The 17,913-nt window shown below is 39.4% G+C and overlaps 1 protein-coding gene across 6 annotated transcripts in view; it reads left to right on the plus strand.

Annotated features, from left to right (window-relative positions):
* The window catches only part of LOC144005601 (rho GTPase-activating protein 44-like), a 33,803-nt gene that overhangs the window by 8,567 nt on the left and 7,323 nt on the right, over nucleotides 1–17,913 (plus strand). For 3 of the 6 annotated variants that reach the window (XM_077503922.1, XM_077503924.1, XM_077503925.1), the window contains exons 2-18: nucleotides 4,269–4,308; nucleotides 4,376–4,495; nucleotides 5,634–5,710; nucleotides 5,787–5,898; nucleotides 6,096–6,172; nucleotides 6,255–6,372; nucleotides 6,466–6,534; nucleotides 6,605–6,686; nucleotides 8,283–8,410; nucleotides 8,512–8,623; nucleotides 10,303–10,384; nucleotides 10,484–10,564; nucleotides 12,293–12,406; nucleotides 13,764–13,855; nucleotides 13,945–14,125; nucleotides 16,168–16,185; nucleotides 16,614–16,805. In XM_077503922.1, coding sequence (XP_077360048.1) covers nucleotides 4,269–4,308; nucleotides 4,376–4,495; nucleotides 5,634–5,710; nucleotides 5,787–5,898; nucleotides 6,096–6,172; nucleotides 6,255–6,372; nucleotides 6,466–6,534; nucleotides 6,605–6,686; nucleotides 8,283–8,410; nucleotides 8,512–8,623; nucleotides 10,303–10,384; nucleotides 10,484–10,564; nucleotides 12,293–12,406; nucleotides 13,764–13,855; nucleotides 13,945–14,125; nucleotides 16,168–16,185; nucleotides 16,614–16,805 — 1,695 coding nt within the window. Of the gene's footprint in view, nucleotides 1–3,300; nucleotides 3,412–4,268; nucleotides 4,309–4,375; nucleotides 4,496–5,633; nucleotides 5,711–5,786; nucleotides 5,899–6,095; nucleotides 6,173–6,254; nucleotides 6,373–6,465; nucleotides 6,535–6,604; nucleotides 6,687–8,282; nucleotides 8,411–8,511; nucleotides 8,624–10,302; nucleotides 10,385–10,483; nucleotides 10,565–12,292; nucleotides 12,407–13,763; nucleotides 13,856–13,944; nucleotides 14,126–16,167; nucleotides 16,186–16,613; nucleotides 16,806–17,913 lie in introns of those variants that run through there. The other 3 variants (XM_077503923.1, XM_077503927.1, XM_077503928.1) reach the window with 3 other exon arrangements.

Genomic DNA, 17,913 nt, shown 5'->3' on the forward strand with positions numbered 1-17,913 from the left:
ACTCATCTTTCAAAATAAAATAGTAACTAATTCTCATTTTTAATGGTATCATTTTTCATCAACGCAATTATTTATTAAACATCTTATTGAACTATGTTTTATATTTTTGTTTATTTTACTAATGCAGGATTTTTTTTCATTTCCAACTAATTAATTAACCAATTATTTCATTCGCTAAATTAATTGAAAAGGTTCAAACACATTTGAGTTAACCACTTTTTTTGGAATTCAGGTAAATTAGTGTCATAAACATTACAGTACTGTTGATCATCTACATAAATGCAGCCGGATTGAAGAACAGAGCGGGGCCTAAATGTGGCCCACATACCGTACTTTGTAATCCCCTAAACCACCCCAAGCCACCAGGGGGCAGCATATCACCACCACTGCAGGTTTTGTAGAAGTCTCTGGCTAGCAGTTAGCATTCAGCTGACGTTTTTAGCATTTATTTGTCAGAATTCCATCACTCGATCAAAAAACATATTTCGCTTCTTTGTTTTACATTGATTTTGATAATAAGATAAACATAACTATTGCGTCTCCATCATCTTTTTTTTTTTTTTTTTTTTTGAATGGACACCTTGACACGCCAGTGCATACCGCACACACCTGCCCTAACGAACGCAGCCAGATTTTGTTTGCTTTGTGGTTGTAAAGCAACCACATGTCACACCACTAACAAACCTTTCATTGTTGCTTTACAGATGCGACACACTACTTTGACTGTCATTTATAAATCAATGTCGGAAATTCAGATTTTATTTTTTCTTCTGCTTAAGGGGCTGAAGCAAGAAAAAAAAAAATCAATATTGTACATTTTAAACGCCTCCTACTTACTGCATTCAAATAGCGGCATGGAAGAAGTGTTGTTATTTTTAGCCCGGCTGAATTATTGATGCTGTCGGTGAGAGAAACATTAAAGCTTGAAGTTGAAGCTGCCGCAATAAGTTCTGTGACAGAACCAGAACCTCAGCACTTATTCACCAGATCCATGACAGGAAGTTCAGACTTTATTTTTCCATTTATCTATTATTTAAAGTGTTTGTCCTCATTAGGGTTGCAGGGTGAGCTGGGCAAGCAATAAAAATAGTCTATTTTCTTTTTTTTGTCGTCGTGGGTCGAGGTACCGCGATGGAATTTGGAGCGCTTCCCGCTTTGTTCTTGTGCAGAGTGGTCGGAGGAGTGGGGCCAGGGGGGTCCGGCGGGAGGGGGTGAAGTCGTTCTCCGGGGAGCCGCCGGACACTTTAGCAACTTTGGACCGTGAGCGGCATGTTGATGAACTCTTCTTTCTGGGCCAGCTCCAGCTCCGGGCTGGGTTTGGGCGTCACGTGACCCATATTTGTCATGCAACACCAGTACAACACCAGCAGCACCAGTGCAGCGTGATGGGGCCATGCGGGCCAGCGAGGGGGGCGTGATCAATAGTCAATAGTACACGCCCACACTCACACTCTACCGGATTTTCTTTATTGTGCTCAAACAATTTTGGGGGTCTTAATATTTATTACGTTTGCTACTTGTGTGCGTGTTGTAGTTTTATAATTTTCTCACATTATTGCAACACATGACATCATCGTTATGATGTTTGAGACAAACTGGCCACTCCGTCAGTTCTCTGCCTCAGTGCTAATTAACACACTATCAATCGAGCCCACATTATGTTGTCACGTCATAAATGTGTGTGCGTGTCTCAAGTGGAATTCCTACCTGGACATCCCTCCAAAGCAGCTGTCAATCACGTCCTCTCGCCTCATCGCAGCTTGTTTACGCAATCGTGCGTCTCACCATGTAAAGTGCACTCATTCGGCATCAAACGTGCGTCTATTCTGCCCGCCCGTCGATGACATCATCCCAGAAAGTATTTCCTCCTGCTCTGCGGTTGCCACGGAGACCACTGGCCGCCTAACAATGGGCGCAGACTGAAAGACCTATTAGTCACATCACTGCTAATCCTGACATTGAGGCTGACACTGTGTGTCTGTGAGGAGGTGGAGGAAGTACACACACATACAGAGATGTACGTCTGAAAATGCTCTCACGCACTACTGAAATCATTCTACACCCAATAATGAAAAACTTGAAAGCTATACTGCAATATACTCAAATGTGAGTTTCAGTAGTGTTTATGTTAGCATTTCACTAATGAACATCAGTATTTCAGTAGTGTATGAGAGTCTTTTTGTTGTGTGTGCGAGAGTGTTTAGGAGTATGTGACCAAAAAAAATCAGTAAGCGTGAGAAGATTTGGCAGCTTACGCGTGAGTGATTCAGTAGTGTCTGTGACCAAAAAGAAATTACCAGAGTGAGAGTGATTTAGTAGTACGTATGAGTGTTTCAGTATGGTGTGTAGGAGTCTTTTGATTGTTTATGAGAGAGTGTTTCAGTAGTGTGAGCAAAAAATTCAGTTGTCAGTTTGAAAACATTTTAGCTAACGTGAGTGCTTTACTAGCGCATGTGAGTGCTCTGAGAGTGTTTTAGTAGTGAATGTGAGCATAAAAAGAACTTAAAAAACTGTGAGTGGTTTAGTAGTTCGTATCAGTGTTTCAGTATGGTTTTCAGGAGTCTTTTGATTGTGTGTGAGAGAGGGTTTCAGTAGTGTGTGAGCAAAAATTTCAATAGTCAGCATGAGAACATTTTAGCTAACGTGAGTGTTTTACTAGCGCATTATGTGAGCAAAAAAAAATCAATAGTGTCTCTGAGAGTGTTTCAGCACTGTATGTGGGTAAAATCAATTCAATATTTATGTGAGAGCATTTTAGTGTGTGAAGTTTTTTTTTTTTTTATTCTCTGTGTGCGTGTGTGAGTTTCAGTAGTGTGCAATAAACAAATTCAGTAGTAAACATGAAAACAATTTAGCAGCTGATGTGTGCTTTAGTAGCAAAAGAAAAATGCTGCTGTCAATGAGAGCATTTTATCAATAGTGTTTGAAAGAATTTCAGTCGTGTATGAGCACAAAAAAATATCAGTAGTAGTATGACTGTTTCAGTCAGTTTGAAAGAGTTTCAATAGTGCCTGTGAGTGTTTCAGTTGCAAATGTGAGAGGTAATCCTGAATTAAGTCCCTGATTGCCCACCATAAATTTACAGTTAGAGTACCGTACGTCCACTGACACACACAGGGCCACGCACGCACACAGGTGTGCATTGGGGCCAGTCGTCATGGTGACAATTATCAAGCAGATTGATGGCTAATGAGGCAAAGAAGCGAAAAGACCAGATAGTCAGGTCTCATTCTGTCTTCCCTATGCCCCCTCCTCCTCCTCCTCCTCCTCCTCCTCCTCCTCCTCTTCCTCATCTTCCTCCTCCTCCTCTCTCGCTGCCTCGGCGGGCCTGAAAGCAGGCGCCGTCCCGCCTGCTTGCGAGGGGATGTGGAAGAGAAAGCTGCGGATCAGCAGGGCTCGAGCTGCGCTTCTGTGAGTTCTTGTTATTTTTGTAAATATGCCAAACAGGAAGTGAGGGAGGACCGACCGGACCGGGCTGATGACTTTATTGATCACTTGTCACTTGAGGCTGTTGAGGCTTAACAATCAAATCAGAGAAAACAAACATCGGGGAGAATACTAGATTACTCATCTTGATGCTACATAAACATGGTCACGTTTTCCGTTTGAATAGAAAGTTAATGTTCATTAATGTAAATGAACACATTCATCGCCAGACCAGCAAAAAAATACATCATTTGACGTCTTTTTCCGTCAATGGCAGTGAATGAGTTAAATGGCTTTTTTTTCTCCCACATATAAGCTAGTAAAATAGTTGTTTTTGTTGTTGACTCATGCTTTTATGCAGATGTTACCAATACCAATACGAGTACTTACTCTTGAATACTCACAGATACCAAATACTGATACTATTAGTAGTTATGATAGTAGCTGGTATCAGCATCCTTCACGATACCAATACCTTGAAATAAGGCTGGTAGCAGTACTCACCCATCTCTACTGTAGTATAAATGGAAAAAATACTAATAACATGATTTATGATTCGTCAAAAAAAATAGGCCATGTCAATTTTTATTTGACTATTTTATATTTATTTAAAGCAGTGAGTGACTTCCCATAATCTTTTTCGCTGGAACCAGCAATGAATCATTTGCGCCTTTTCTCTTCCTGCAATATTCATAGGAAATGCAGCAAACGGCATTGTGGCATGCATGTAATGTGCGTGCGTGCGTGCGTGTTTCCCAGTTGCCATGGCGACCATATCCCTTCCAAGTTGAGTCTGACTCACAAAGAGGCTTTTTTTTTTTTTTCTCTCTGTTCCCTCGCAGGGCTGAGAAGACCGAAGTGTTAAGCGAAGACCTCCTGCAGGTAAACGATAATGCGACTAGTTATTGATCACGATGTTATTGATTGAAATGTTGTTATCGCGTGTCAGGCGGAGAAGCGTCTGGAGCTGGTCAAGCAGGTGTCGCACAGCACCCACAAGAAGTTGGCGGCGTGTCTGCAGGGTCAGCAGAACGTGGAGGTGGACAAGAAGTCGGTCAGGTCGCCGTCGGTGAGAAGACAAACACGTTTATTGACCTTTTCGTTTGCGATAAATCGATTAGTTTGACTTTATTTGCAGTCATTTATCCTGTTGGTAACTTTTGACGCTGGCTATGTACTTTGGAAAGTCGCAAATATTTGTATCATCCATCTTAGGCGGCGGCCATTTTGCTACTTGATGTCGACTGAAAATGACATCACAGTAACAAAGGGCTCAGTCAACGACTAATCATGGCTCACCTGTTGTCTGGGTTTGGTCATGTGACCAAGCAAGCCAAGCCTCAAGACCCCGTGATTATTTCTTCTTCTTTCTTCTCTTTCTTCTTTTCTTCTACTTCTACTTCTTTTCTTCTTCTTCTTTTCTTTTTCTTCTTCTTCTTCTTTTTCTTCTTCTTCTTGTTTTCTTCTTGTTTTGTTCTTCTTCTCTTCTTCTTTTTCTTCTTCTTGTTTTCTTCTTGTTTTGTTCTTCTTCTTCTTCTTCTTCTTCTTCTTCTTTTCTTTTTCTTTTCTTTTTCTTCTTCTTGTTTTCTTGTTATTCTTCTTCCTTTCTTCTTCTTCTTTTCTCCTTTTCTTCTTCTCCATATTCTTCTTTTCTTCATCTTCTTTTTTCTTCTTCATCTTGTTTTCTTCTTTTTCTTCTTGTTTTCTTCTTCTTCTTCCTCTTCTTCTTATTGTTTTTCAATACCAAAATTAAGGCACGTGATGTCATTTTTAGTTGACAGGAAGTGGCGGTACAAGGTAAAATGGCCGCCTACTGAGATGGATGATAACAGGTGGATTTTTCTGCTTAATTCATAATGCAATATTAATCACAATACTGTGTTCACATTAGTGGGGTTGCATAGAATTTATCGTATATTCTAAAGAAAACTTTTGACTTAAATTCCACTTTAACATTATCGCCCAGGCTTACCTGAAATTAAATGGCCACTCCAGTCCTGTAGGTGGCAGCCAAGTACATTTACATAGTGGGTGCCAGCCTTCAGTGAAATTGTTTGTTTTTCATGGTGACAGAAATAACAACAAGTTGAGTGTGGGAAGGACGAGGTGAAGCGACACCAAAACAGGCCAAAATCTAGATATCAGCAGGTGAATCTTTTGAGACAAGTTCCTGGTCATCATTTAGATTATTTTGTGTTTTTGTGTAGAAGAAGCTTCCTCTCGCGACGCTCGCACAATGTATGGTGGAGGGCGCGGCGTTGCTCGGGGACGAGTCTATGTTAGGGTGAGTACACAGCGGCGGTATTAGCGGTTAGCATGCGGTCGGCGCTGAGTGTCTGTCTCGTGTTGCGGCGTCGCAGGAAGATGCTGAAGCTGTGCGGCGAGACGCAGGACAAACTCTCCCAGGAGCTCATCCTGTTCGAAGTCACCATCGAGAGAGACGTCATGGACCCGCTGTACGACCTCTCGGAGGTACTAACACCACCTTTTTGGATATGTACGAAGAGTATTATGTTGAAATAAATAGTAACTTCCTTGGTGGAGGTAATGACATGAAAGCTGCTTGTGACCTCATTGTGGCACCTGCATGCTTGTAAACGAATCCGCATGAGAGCGTCGCACATTTAGCGTGTCAACAAAAGTCAACTCTGCTCGCCCCGCCCACTCAGGTGGAAATCCCAAACATCCAGAAACAAAGGAAACATTTAGCCAAACTGGTCCTGGACATGGACTCCGCACGAACACGGTCAGTCATGTGTGGGAAACAGACCTCGGATCAGCACTTAATTGTCACGGACCTTTAATTATTCACGTTGAAATGTTCACAGGTATTATCAGTCCAGCAAGTCGTCGGGCCTGTCCAGCAACCTGCAGCCAAGCGGCGCCAAGGCCGACCACCTGAGGGAAGAGATGGAGGAGGCGGCCAATCGCATGGAGATTTGTCGGGTCAGGGGATTACCTTCACCTTTTCTCATGTATTTAGTTTAGTTATTTTTTTAAGGCTCATTAAGACACTTTCATTTTGTTTGTTGTCACCAGGACCAGCTGTCTGCAGACATGTACAGCTCCATGGCCAAAGAACTCGACTATGCAAGCTACTTTCAGACAGTACGTACGTAACGGTGCACACGCACGCACGCACGGCTCCACAAACGCTGATGCGTGACGTGTTCCTCAGCTGATTGAAGTCCAGGCCGAGTACCACAGGAAGTCGCTGGAGCTGCTGCAGAACATTCTGCCTCAGATTAAAGCTCATCAAGGTAAGCGAGAGACCGCCCACAATTGATGAAAATCCACAAGATAAAGAGGCCACATGAAAAGATTTTGAAAAATGTTTTGACCCCAAGAGAATGAAAATCCTGCATTTTACATACATTTTGACTTTTGTGTAAGGTTTCAAACTGAGGCCCGGGGGCCAGATCTGGCCTGACACATCATTTTATGTGGCCCGTGAAAGCAAATCTTTGTGCTTTAACTTCCATATTTCTTAGTAAAATCTCATGAAATTTCAAATTGCCATTGTAGTAAATAAAAATTTTCAGATATTGCATTTTTTTTTTTTCCCAAGCACCTTTTTTTTATTTTATTTTATTTTTTTACAGTAACTTGATCATATACAGTATTGAAGTCTTACCCTCTTCATCAAATTGTTGTGTATATGTAATAATTTAATGACACAATTAAACATGTATATGGTTTCACAGTCATTAAAATACTGTAACATAGTATACCAAAGTTTTCATTTGCTTTGAAAATATGTAATGAAATATTATTGTAACGTGCTGTAACATTATGCCCGAGTTGAACATTAACACTACTTTTAAATATAGTATAATGAACAAAACTATAAATAATAATTCAGTTAAAAAGCAGGGCTGTGCAATTGATTCATTACAACTTCAATTATTACACTCCACAATTACAAAATCACATAATCATAACAAAGATTATTAATACTACTTTTTGCGGTGTTTAAATTTATACATTTGTACCTTTTTTAAATTTTAAAATAAAAAATGTATTACATTTTGTTTCATCTAAAATGAACTTACATAAATATAGTGTTTCAAAGAATATTTTTTTATTATTATTATTTTTTTAATTTTAGATTGTTTTGTACCAAACAATAAATGATTGTCCGACTGCACAGTGCACAAGCTGCACTCCAACTTCAAGTTTTTGCCAACATAAATAAATAAATATATATTATTATAAATATATTTATGTTAAAAATTCTGTTTAGTCCAAAAGGAAATTACATAGTTGCAGTGTTTCAATTGTGTTTTTATTATTTTTTAATTATTATTTTTAAATGATTGAACATTTTCTTGTGCAAAAATAAATAATTGTTTGAATAATCGTGATTTCAATTATTGTCAAAATAACCGTGATTATTATATTTTCCATAATCGAGCAGTCCTATTAACTCATTGACTGCCATTGACGGAAAAAGACGTCAAATAATGCATTTTTGCTGGGCTGGCAGTGAATGTGTTAAACACAATGTGCCAATATATTTTGTGATTATATTGCAGCCTCCTTTTTTCCTTTTTTTTTTTTTTTTTTTTTTTTTTTTTTTTTTTTTTTTTTAAAGGCAAATGTTGCTTAAAAATCCATCAATTTTGGTTACATCTCATCTTAAGTCATTGACTGCCATTGATGGAAAAAGACGTCAAATAATGCATTTTTGCTGGGCTGGCAGTGAATGTGTTCAAATGTATTGCACGTAAAAGTTAATGTTCTTCAAGATTAAATGCAAATGCCCGCCATACGGGGAACGATCTCCGCAAGAGACGAGAAGATAAGTTCCACAAAATATAATCAGCGATCCAACGTGAGCGTTTGTGTTTTGTCAGAGTCGTGGGCGGAGAAGCCGTGCTACGGGAAGCCGCTGGAGGAGCACTTAGAGCTCAGCGGGAGAGATATTGCTTTCCCCATCGAGGCCTGTGTCACCATGCTGCTGGAGTGCGGCATGCAAGAGGAGGTCAGACTCGCACAAACGCACGCGGAGATGATGTCACGTGCGCACAGGCAGATCATTTACCTGACCTTATGTGACCCGTGACGTGTTTTCCGCACTTTCAGGGTTTGTTCCGAGTGGCTCCGTCCGCCTCCAAGCTGAAGAAGCTGAAGGCGTCTTTGGACTGCGGCGTGCTGGATGTTCAGGAGTACTCGGCCGACCCGCACGCCATCGCAGGTCTGCTCGTGTGTTGCCATCAATTCTTAAAACTGCGGGCTCAAAGTGGGTGAAAATAGCTAACCGAGCGCTGGGTTGACTTGAGCCAGTGTTGTTTTTTTATACGCAAACATGACCTAGCATGTTGGGTCAAGATTTTGATCAAAGAATGGGTAAAAATGACTAGACTGCATTCTAAAGACATCTGGGTCAAAAATGAACACAACCACTGCTTGAAAATTGGTCCAAATTGACCCAAGTAGCGTGTTGACGTTTTTGACTTGACTTGACTTGACTTGACTTGATTTGACTTAAAACTGCTGTGTCAAAAATAACCCAATTTAGGTAAAGTTTGGACCGACCCATTTGACCCAATATTGTTTTGTACAAAACAAGCCAATTTATTTTACCCTTGGATGTTGGTCCATTTTTGACGCAAATTGGGTTATTTTTGACCCAGCAATTTTTAAAAATGTAACTGCGTATAAAAATAATCCTAAAATTCAACTTGTCTGTTTGCCCAAATCTAATCTATAACACAATCTGCAGGGTCAAAAATAATTAATCCAACTTTGGGTCAAAGTAACCCAACCAGTTTTTTAGTTTGTGACAACCAGAGTTATTAGTTTTTTTTTTGTTTTTTTTTTTCATTTTAGTTGGATTTTATTTCGTTTTGAGGTTGTTGTTTTTTTTTTAATTAAATTTAGTTAGTTTTAATTAGTTTTCAAGGTGGTTCTGATAATTTTTTATTAGTTTTAGTTCTTTAATAAATGTTTAGTTGTATTTTTTGTTAGTTTCAGTATTAGTTTTCAAAAAAATATGTGAATTGCTTGTGGGCAATATTAAAAAAAAACAAGACAAAAAACACCATGGGAGCGATGTCATCTGAAGGTGCTCTCACTTCTGTGTGACACTTTTAAACGTCGTTATTCCGGTTAATATAGCGAAATAAATCTACTTATCATCACATTTAAAATAATCCGCAAAGGCTCATGCATTAAATTAATCACCAAAGACTAAAACAAATGACATTTTTGCTGTAATTATAGTTTTAGTTTTGTAAACATAAGATGTAGTTTCAGTTAGTTTTTGTTTTTGAATTTTAGTTTGAGTTTTTTCATTAGTTTTAGTTCACTAAAATAACCTTGGTGACAACCCGGCATTCGTTCAATGTTTCGATGCTATAAAACACTTTCGGAAGTTAGGGGCTCGAGTCACATGACTTGACTCGAGTCAGACTTGATTCACCAGTTTTAGGACTTGCTTGGCTAAACTTATGAAAGAATCTGCGTTTGACTTTGTATTCATGAGACTCAACTTCAACTTGGATCATGAAAATCAGCGTTTTCGAGATGGTATGCCATTTATTTTGTTTATCTGACTGATCATACTGAGTATATGTCAGAATATCCAGTAGTGTGTAGCTTTCACGCACCCAAGCGCACGGTATTGTTGGCGAATTATTCACGAGAGCGAGCGTGCAGACGGCTCGTTAAATACGGAGTCAAATCCAGACGATTCTACGCCGAGGACAAATCCCTCTCCAGTAATCCCAAATTCATGCAACTCGGATGCTACGCCATGTCAAATTTGTGAGCTGGGGGACGGGCCCCATCCCCATCCCCCCCATCAGCTTTAATAGGAAACTGTCACGTCACTGCGAATCAGTCGCTGACACAAATGAAACGATTGTCCTTTAGGAGCTTTGAAATCTTACCTACGCGAGCTCCCTGAGCCCCTGATGACTTTTGAGCTTTACAACGACTGGATCCAGGCCTCGAAGTAAGTAACCTTCACGTTATCAGATTGAGACTACAAGATGGTGTTGTGATTTTTTTATTTATTTTTTTTACTTTTCATCCTGGTCCTGCTTCCCGGCAGCATTCCGGACCAGGACAAGAGGTTGCAGGCTCTCCGCAGCGCTTGTGACAAACTGCCGCCGGCCAGTAACAACAACTTCAGGTGAGACTTTCGCTCCTACAGCTAATCACGTGACGTCGCTCTTCTCCAATCTGCTTTAAGAATGGATCAATACGAATGTTAATTTCATCCTCCAGCCTCCTGTGCTGACTCAAGTAATACAACAGTTTAATATAGTATTTATTTTATAGCGCTTCTCTTGGCTGCACTGTTTCTAGTATCTGTAGATATTAGATTTTATTTTTTTTTGTCTTAATCAGATCAATCACATCTTCATCAACATTTGTTGCCCCCCAAATTTAAAGAGCATTTACGTGTTCATTTTTTTAATGTTATGATGACGTCTTCAAAAAATTTTATCCACTGCACACGCTCATCCTCCTCTTTTTCCAATCAGTTAATTATTTGCATAATTTAAAATGAAAAAAAAAAAATGACCCCAGTTGTTTGAAATGAACAAATATTCTGAATGTCATACACAAATATTTATTAACTCATTCACTCCCAACCACTTTCGCTGAAGTGTTTTCCAGGATTTTGACTGATTTTTCAAGGCCCGTGAAATATTATGTTCTATTGCTATAAAAATATGTAACATACCAAAAGAGAGATTAGAGTCTCTTCTTTTATCAGTTAAAAAAAGTATATTCCTATCTGTTTCCGCTGTGCAGCAATTAGCAATAGAACATAGCTAAGTTTCATCGTTTTTCACAATTCTGCTTAGAACTGTGGGGAAATCAGCTTGTTTTAACATGGCCTGGTTGATCTCTTATACTCTGCTGCCACTCAACCATTTTCTGCAGTAGAGAGACTGCATCAAAGCCTTCTCTATGCTCTGGCATAAACCCCCCCAACAAAAAACGTATAAATACGTCTTTGGGAAACTTAAAACATTTAAAATATGACGTATTTATACGTTTTTGGGCGCTAATCAGTTAAATGCTTTATGTAGTTATGTTTATTGCTCAAACACAACCCGTGCTACCTTTAACGTAACCATCCGCTAGCAATGTAAAGGATCATCTGCGCTCAAAATTAATAGTGATTATTATTATTTTTTGTTTTATTCTGAGCGCTTAAAAAAATAAAATAAATAAAAGATAAAAATAAAAAAGTAAATAAATAAATAAAATAAATAAAATAATAATAATAAAATATATTTTTTTTAATTACGTTTTGCTTTAACTTACTATTATTATTATTATTTTATTTTGTATTTGCATTGTATTTATGATGTGTATGATGGCTCAGGTGTCAAATGCGCGGCCCGCCACGGGTCAAAAGGGCTTAAACTTCCACTTATTCCTTATTTGGTGCCGCTAGATCGTTGCCGTAGGCCCGTGATGAAAGTGATGAGATGGAGCGGCAAACTGCGCGCGTCAGTGTATCTGTCGCATCTTACAAATCGCGTTTATTTTTAGCTCGTCTCCTCCGAGGAGATGTCAGACACGACCAAACGAGCGTCGCTCGCCACAACGAGCTGCCTGATGTTCGCAAACGCACGCACGTGCACGCACGGTCGGCCCACTGGCCCACTTTTGTGTCCTCTAGGGTCTTCTCAAATGGGAGTTGTGTTTAGCTCGGGGAGGCTTTCATGGCGGTTTATCACACGCGGCTTCACTCGGTTGTCGGGAAACTTGTACAGCTCAGTAATCTCCTATTTTCCCTCTTGTGAGCCCGCTGGGAAAAGTGGAAGAAGCGTTGAGGAGAAGTAGGTTATGCAAATGTGCGCTACGGACTTGCTCTTAACTTCCTGCGACGTGTTTGCAGATATCTGATTAAGTTCCTGTCCAAATTGACGGAATATCAGGACGTGAACAAGATGACGCCTGGGAACATCGCCATCGTGCTGGGGCCCAACCTGCTGTGGACGCACAGCGACGGGTGAGACCTGGGTGGGCAACTGTGGCCCCCTCCGCTCTTGAATCCGGCCCATCAAGCATTTACATCAAGAGTCCGATGATATTTATTGCATTCATTTTGCCCCCCCCCCAAAAAAAATTGTTTAATCAATTGTATTTATTCTTTAAGTTATTAAATAATTAAATTAGAATTTTAATTTAAAGTACTTAAAAATATATGGAGAAAATGTATACAAAGTATTAAGGCTTATTTATTGATTTATTCAAAGAAACCGTTTTTACACATTAAAATTTTTTTTTAAAGGTCATCTACAATAAACAATAAATACAATAAATGACCTAATTCCTAAGCTATTTATCATTTTAACAATCTCATGGCCATTGAGCACTTTTTATTGTATTCATTATTGTGAATAAAATATAAAAATGTATAATGTAAAATTAATAAAATGTATATAAAATAAAAATGAATAACAATGAATAAAAACCAAAAATAATTCAAATATATAAAATAAAATAGTAATTTAAAAAATAATTACAAATAAATTAGTAATTAATCAAGTAAAATACGCAATTTTTTATCTTTTAAATGTTTGATTAGTTTATTGTAATTATGTTAATTTGAATTAAAATGTAGACATAAGAATGAGTTATTACTTTATTATTCAAATTGTTTACAAAATGTTTACATCATTTATTTAGGACCTGTTGCATCTGTACTTTTTAAAGATCAAATGTGGTACTTTAGCATAAAAGTCTCAATAAATAATTGATTAATTGACTTATTATAAATAGCAAATTAAATGTATGCGTGAAAATGTTAATTGTATATACATATATATTTTGTATTCTTTTTTTGTAGTGATTGGTTAATTGTATTTACATTCATTCTCAATTATATTTAAATGTTGTTATTATTATTATTATTATTATTATTATTTTATTTTTTTATAAACCACATCAATGAATGACTTAGTCCATCACAGTTTAGCACATAAACTGTGTCTAAGCTGAACGTCTGTGATGACATCATGACATCACGTGGCGGCATCTCCAACCTTCTCATTGTCCTTTCGGATGTGCTGATAAAAACCTCCAGACAACCATTTCCAAGATGGGGTTTGTTTACGATGGTGACGCAGCAGTTTGGGGAGAAGTCGCCCTTCCCTTGCGTCCTTCTAAATGTGTCCGCCATCAATCTATCAAGCTCTTAATTTTCCTCGAACCGCCATCGCCTGCAGAGGTGGCAAAAGTATTCATACTCTGTATCTGAATCAACTCATTTAATGAAGTTAAAGTAAAAAAAAAAAAAAAGGACTTACTGTCTGTTTTATACAATAGCGGTTTTGGTAACTTGGTGCACCTTCTTTCCTCCGCAGCAACATCACGGAGATGATGACCACGGTGTCCCTGCAGATCGTCGGCATCATCGAGCCCATCATCCAGCATGCCGATTGGTTCTTCCCCGGAGGTGAGGCGTCAACACCTGGCCAGGTGTCTCCTGCTTGCTCCCAAAAACGAATCATATTAGAGCTGAAAGAGCTCGCCCCATCTCCCCAGACATCGAGTTCAACGTGACGGGCAACTACGGCAGTCCGGTGCACACCAACCACAACGCCAACTACAGCTCCATGCCGTCTCCCGACATGGAGCAGATGGAGCGGCGGCAGAGCGAGCAGAGCCGCAGACCCCTCAGCGTCGCCACCGACAACATGATGCTGGAGTTCTACAAGAAAGATGGGTAGGAGGTTTTTGTACTCTCTTATAACTGCTAGGTTAAAGTAACCCAAATTGGGTAAAATAGCTAACCCAGCATTGGGACCAAGCCTATGCTGAGTTATTTATACATCAAAACTAAAGACCACACTCTTAACTCTTTTACTGCCAGACGTTATCAAAGAAAAACTTTGATATGACAGAGGCTTTGATCATTGACGAAAAAAGATACAATGCTTCCATCTGCTGGCCATAGTTTAGAGTGTTTGAGATTCCACAACCATTAACCAGGCAGCGCTGCACTTAGACGTTGCACTGAGAAATTATTTTTTTTTAAATTGTTGACGTTATTTAACGTTTATGGCAGTATACGTCGTGATTTTACTGATCGTTATTAAACGTTTTTGGCGGTCAAAGAGTTAAAACTGCTTAACCCAAAAAATTGGATCGACCCGTTAACTTGGGTAAATTTGACCCAACTTTTTTGGGTTGCTTTCAACAGAACAACCACATTTTTTTTATAGGCTGGTTGAACCCAATTTGAGTCAAATTTAGTGGACTGGTTCAATTTTTGACCCAAGCCTCATCTACAGCTCTTCAGCCCGCCCAAATCCAATCTTCAACTCAATCTGATGGGTCAAAAATAAGACAACCTTGGATAAAAGTTATCCAATCTGCTGAAAAACTACAACTACCCACAGCATTTTTGTGTGTGTGTGTGTGTAATGTAATCTACACTCTTAAAAACATTTAGGTCAAAAGTAAACCAAATTGGGTCAAAAATGGACCGACCCAACTGTGAGTTATTAAATTAATAAACCACAAAACAAACCTTGTTTGGGTTATTCATTTGATACAACTTTTTTGGTTAATTGAATAACCCAACTGAATTGGGTAAACAATTAACTAACCCAAATTTTTTAAGACAAAAAGGTTATTTTAACCCAACTTGTTCATTTATTTAATACAAAAAGTTGGGTCAAATGAATTTAATAAGTGATAAGCCACAAAGCAACCCAATGTTTTGTGTGTAATTTGTGTGTAATGTGCAACTTTTTGGGTCAATTGAGTAACCCAAAACGTCGGGTCAGTGTCATGACTGGGTCACGCCAGGGTTAAGTTTGGGTCATGCAAGGGTCATGTTTGGGTCATGACCGTGAGGTCAAGTGTCTGTTTTGAACTGATGTAATCGGCATCTAGTTTCAACTGCTTTAAGCTATGTGATGTCGTGAGCTACGTGATGTCAAGAATCTTTAATCCCTTTACTCTGTCAACAGCCAATCAGATAATTCCATGTCAGTCCTGTTACCCACATGATTAGCCACAGCCAATCGGATCAATTCACTGTCTATTTAAGCCAAACCGAGAAGTGTGTGTTTGTCGGATTATTATCACTGTTCCTCTGTGCATCTCCACAGCCCAAGGGGGCTAATTTGTGTGATTCAATCATCTATTTTTGTTAATCTACGGTATAGTGACAGGAAACAGAATAATAGCTAAACATATCAGATTCCCCACTGGGTAAGTACTTTTGTGATATTTTTTTGTTTTTTTCTCATGTAAAATATGTTCCTTTGCTCAATAAAGGTTGGGAAACGTCGGCTAGGTCAGCAAGTCATCAAGTGAAAAGTGACAAAGGATTATGTCAAGATATTCTCTCTCACTTTTTGTGATCCTCCTCCCATTCTTTTAAAGCCCTCGTTTGCCTTAGCGGGCCCAGCGGGGCGTCTCAGCGCAGCTCGGCTAATTAAACCCGGACCCGGCTCTGATCCGTAGAGCGCAGCCTTCCATGAGCCTGCTTCGGATTTGACATGAAACTTCTGAACTTGATAGGAATAATCTATTTTTATTTCCATTAAGATACTTTAACATTTCAACCCTAGAAAATTGTGGCAAAGAAGAAGAATGAATCAACTTCTTGGGGGTCTCAGCAGGCACAAAGATTCATCAATTTTTGCAAACTTGAACATGAAAATGTGTCCTAGAAACATGCCATTGGACATGTCTGAGTGTTGACCTTTCACCCTGTCCTCATTGTGCTTCTTTCTCTATTTTATAACCATGCAGCATCCGGAAGATTCAGAGGTATCGTAATAACCTTTCACCCCTTTCATGACGTCTCACAGTTTCTTTGTGTGTTGTGTTTGGTGGATTTGAACAAAGCGTCCTTGTTTTTCGTGCGTGTGTACGTTGCATCATTGTGATGTTTGGCACCGGATGGACTCGTTCGACAGTACAAAGTCTTACACAAGTCATACAGGTGTTTCAGTTTGCCAATCATGTGCAGGTGAAAAGTTTAATTAGTATGTTTTTTACACACTGTGAGTACTTTTAACACCTCTGTTAAAATGTCCGTTAAATATCATCACCGTTATGGCGGCAAATTTGCCTTCAGTGTTTGGAAGACTAACATGCGTGGTCAGCTGATCCCTTGGCCGAGCCCCCCTCTTGCCAACCCTCAAGCTCCGCCCTCCTATGCAGTGATTGGCTGTCGCGTCTGTGTCCCACTGCAGCATGGGCGTCCGGGTGATGGACACTTCTTGGGTGTCCCGCAGGGGCTCGTCGTCCTCGCGTAAATCCTCGTCCACGCCCCCCAACGTGCGGTCGTCCACGCCGCCCACGGACGCGGCCGCCCCCGAGCCGCCCGGGGACCCCTCGGGGTCCCCCTCCCCTACCCCTCCCCCCACTAGCAACGAGCGAGCCAGGTAAGGCGATTGTCCCCGCCCCCCCAGAGTCCGTCCCTGCGCCCTTCTGCTGAGCCCAAACCAGTGCCCTGTAATCCGTGTAATCGTCCCCCTCCAAAGACCTTCCTTCAACTTTTTAACCTTTGACCCCCAGACATGCTTGGATATGTTGATTTTTAAGGCCTTGGTAGCCCCTTTCACGCTGTCTTCCTGGAAAATGTGCACGTCGGAGGCGTAACTGTAGAGCTGCTAGACAAAACTCCCTCGTGCGTGTTTACACAGCTGTTGCGGCTTTTCCCATTAAGATAATTAGATGCCTCGCAATTTCTTTGTAGCCACGATCACATTTTGTGTCTGAAATTATTTTGCCAGTAAATTCATGGATGACTTTAACCCTCCTCTTCTGGATTGTTAGTTTTGGTGTCAAACTCGAGGCTCGGGGGGGCCCGATCTGGCCCGCCACATCATTTTATGTGGTCCGCGAAGTTCCATTACGCTTGCTAAAATCTGGACTAAAACTTATCATATGTGTCATAATGTGGCCTGTGGGGGAAAAAAATGTTTGACATCCCTAGCAGCTTCACGCTTGAAAGGTACGTTGATGTTGACCCGTAAATTTGCTGGTTAGTGTGAGACCAAGAAGCCACATGATGGCACCAAAGCACTACTTTTATGGTAGACAGTAGGGATGGGAACCTGTGGGTACCTCACGATACAATACGATATGCGATACAAGGCTCACGATAACGATTAGCTCACGATATGACGATACTGCCATTATTGGTATATTGTTCAGGTAATAAATCCATGCTAATCTACGATAAAACTAATCATAAAATATTATTATTATTATTATTATTATTATTATTAATAATAATATAAATAAATAATAATGTAATAAATAAATATCAATAAATAATCATAATAATAAATAATAAACAAAAAATAAAAATAGTCATAATATTATAATAAAATAATATAAATAAATATCAATATAATACAAATACATGATATAAAAACGAATAATAAATAAAAATAAATTATATAATAATAATAATAATAATAAAAAATATAAATCCATCCATTTTCTTGACCGCTTATTCCTCACAAGGGTCGCTGGAGCCTATCT

This window comes from Festucalex cinctus, chromosome 17, assembly GCF_051991245.1.
Source record: "Festucalex cinctus isolate MCC-2025b chromosome 17, RoL_Fcin_1.0, whole genome shotgun sequence".
Lineage (NCBI taxonomy): Eukaryota > Metazoa > Chordata > Actinopteri > Syngnathiformes > Syngnathidae > Festucalex > Festucalex cinctus.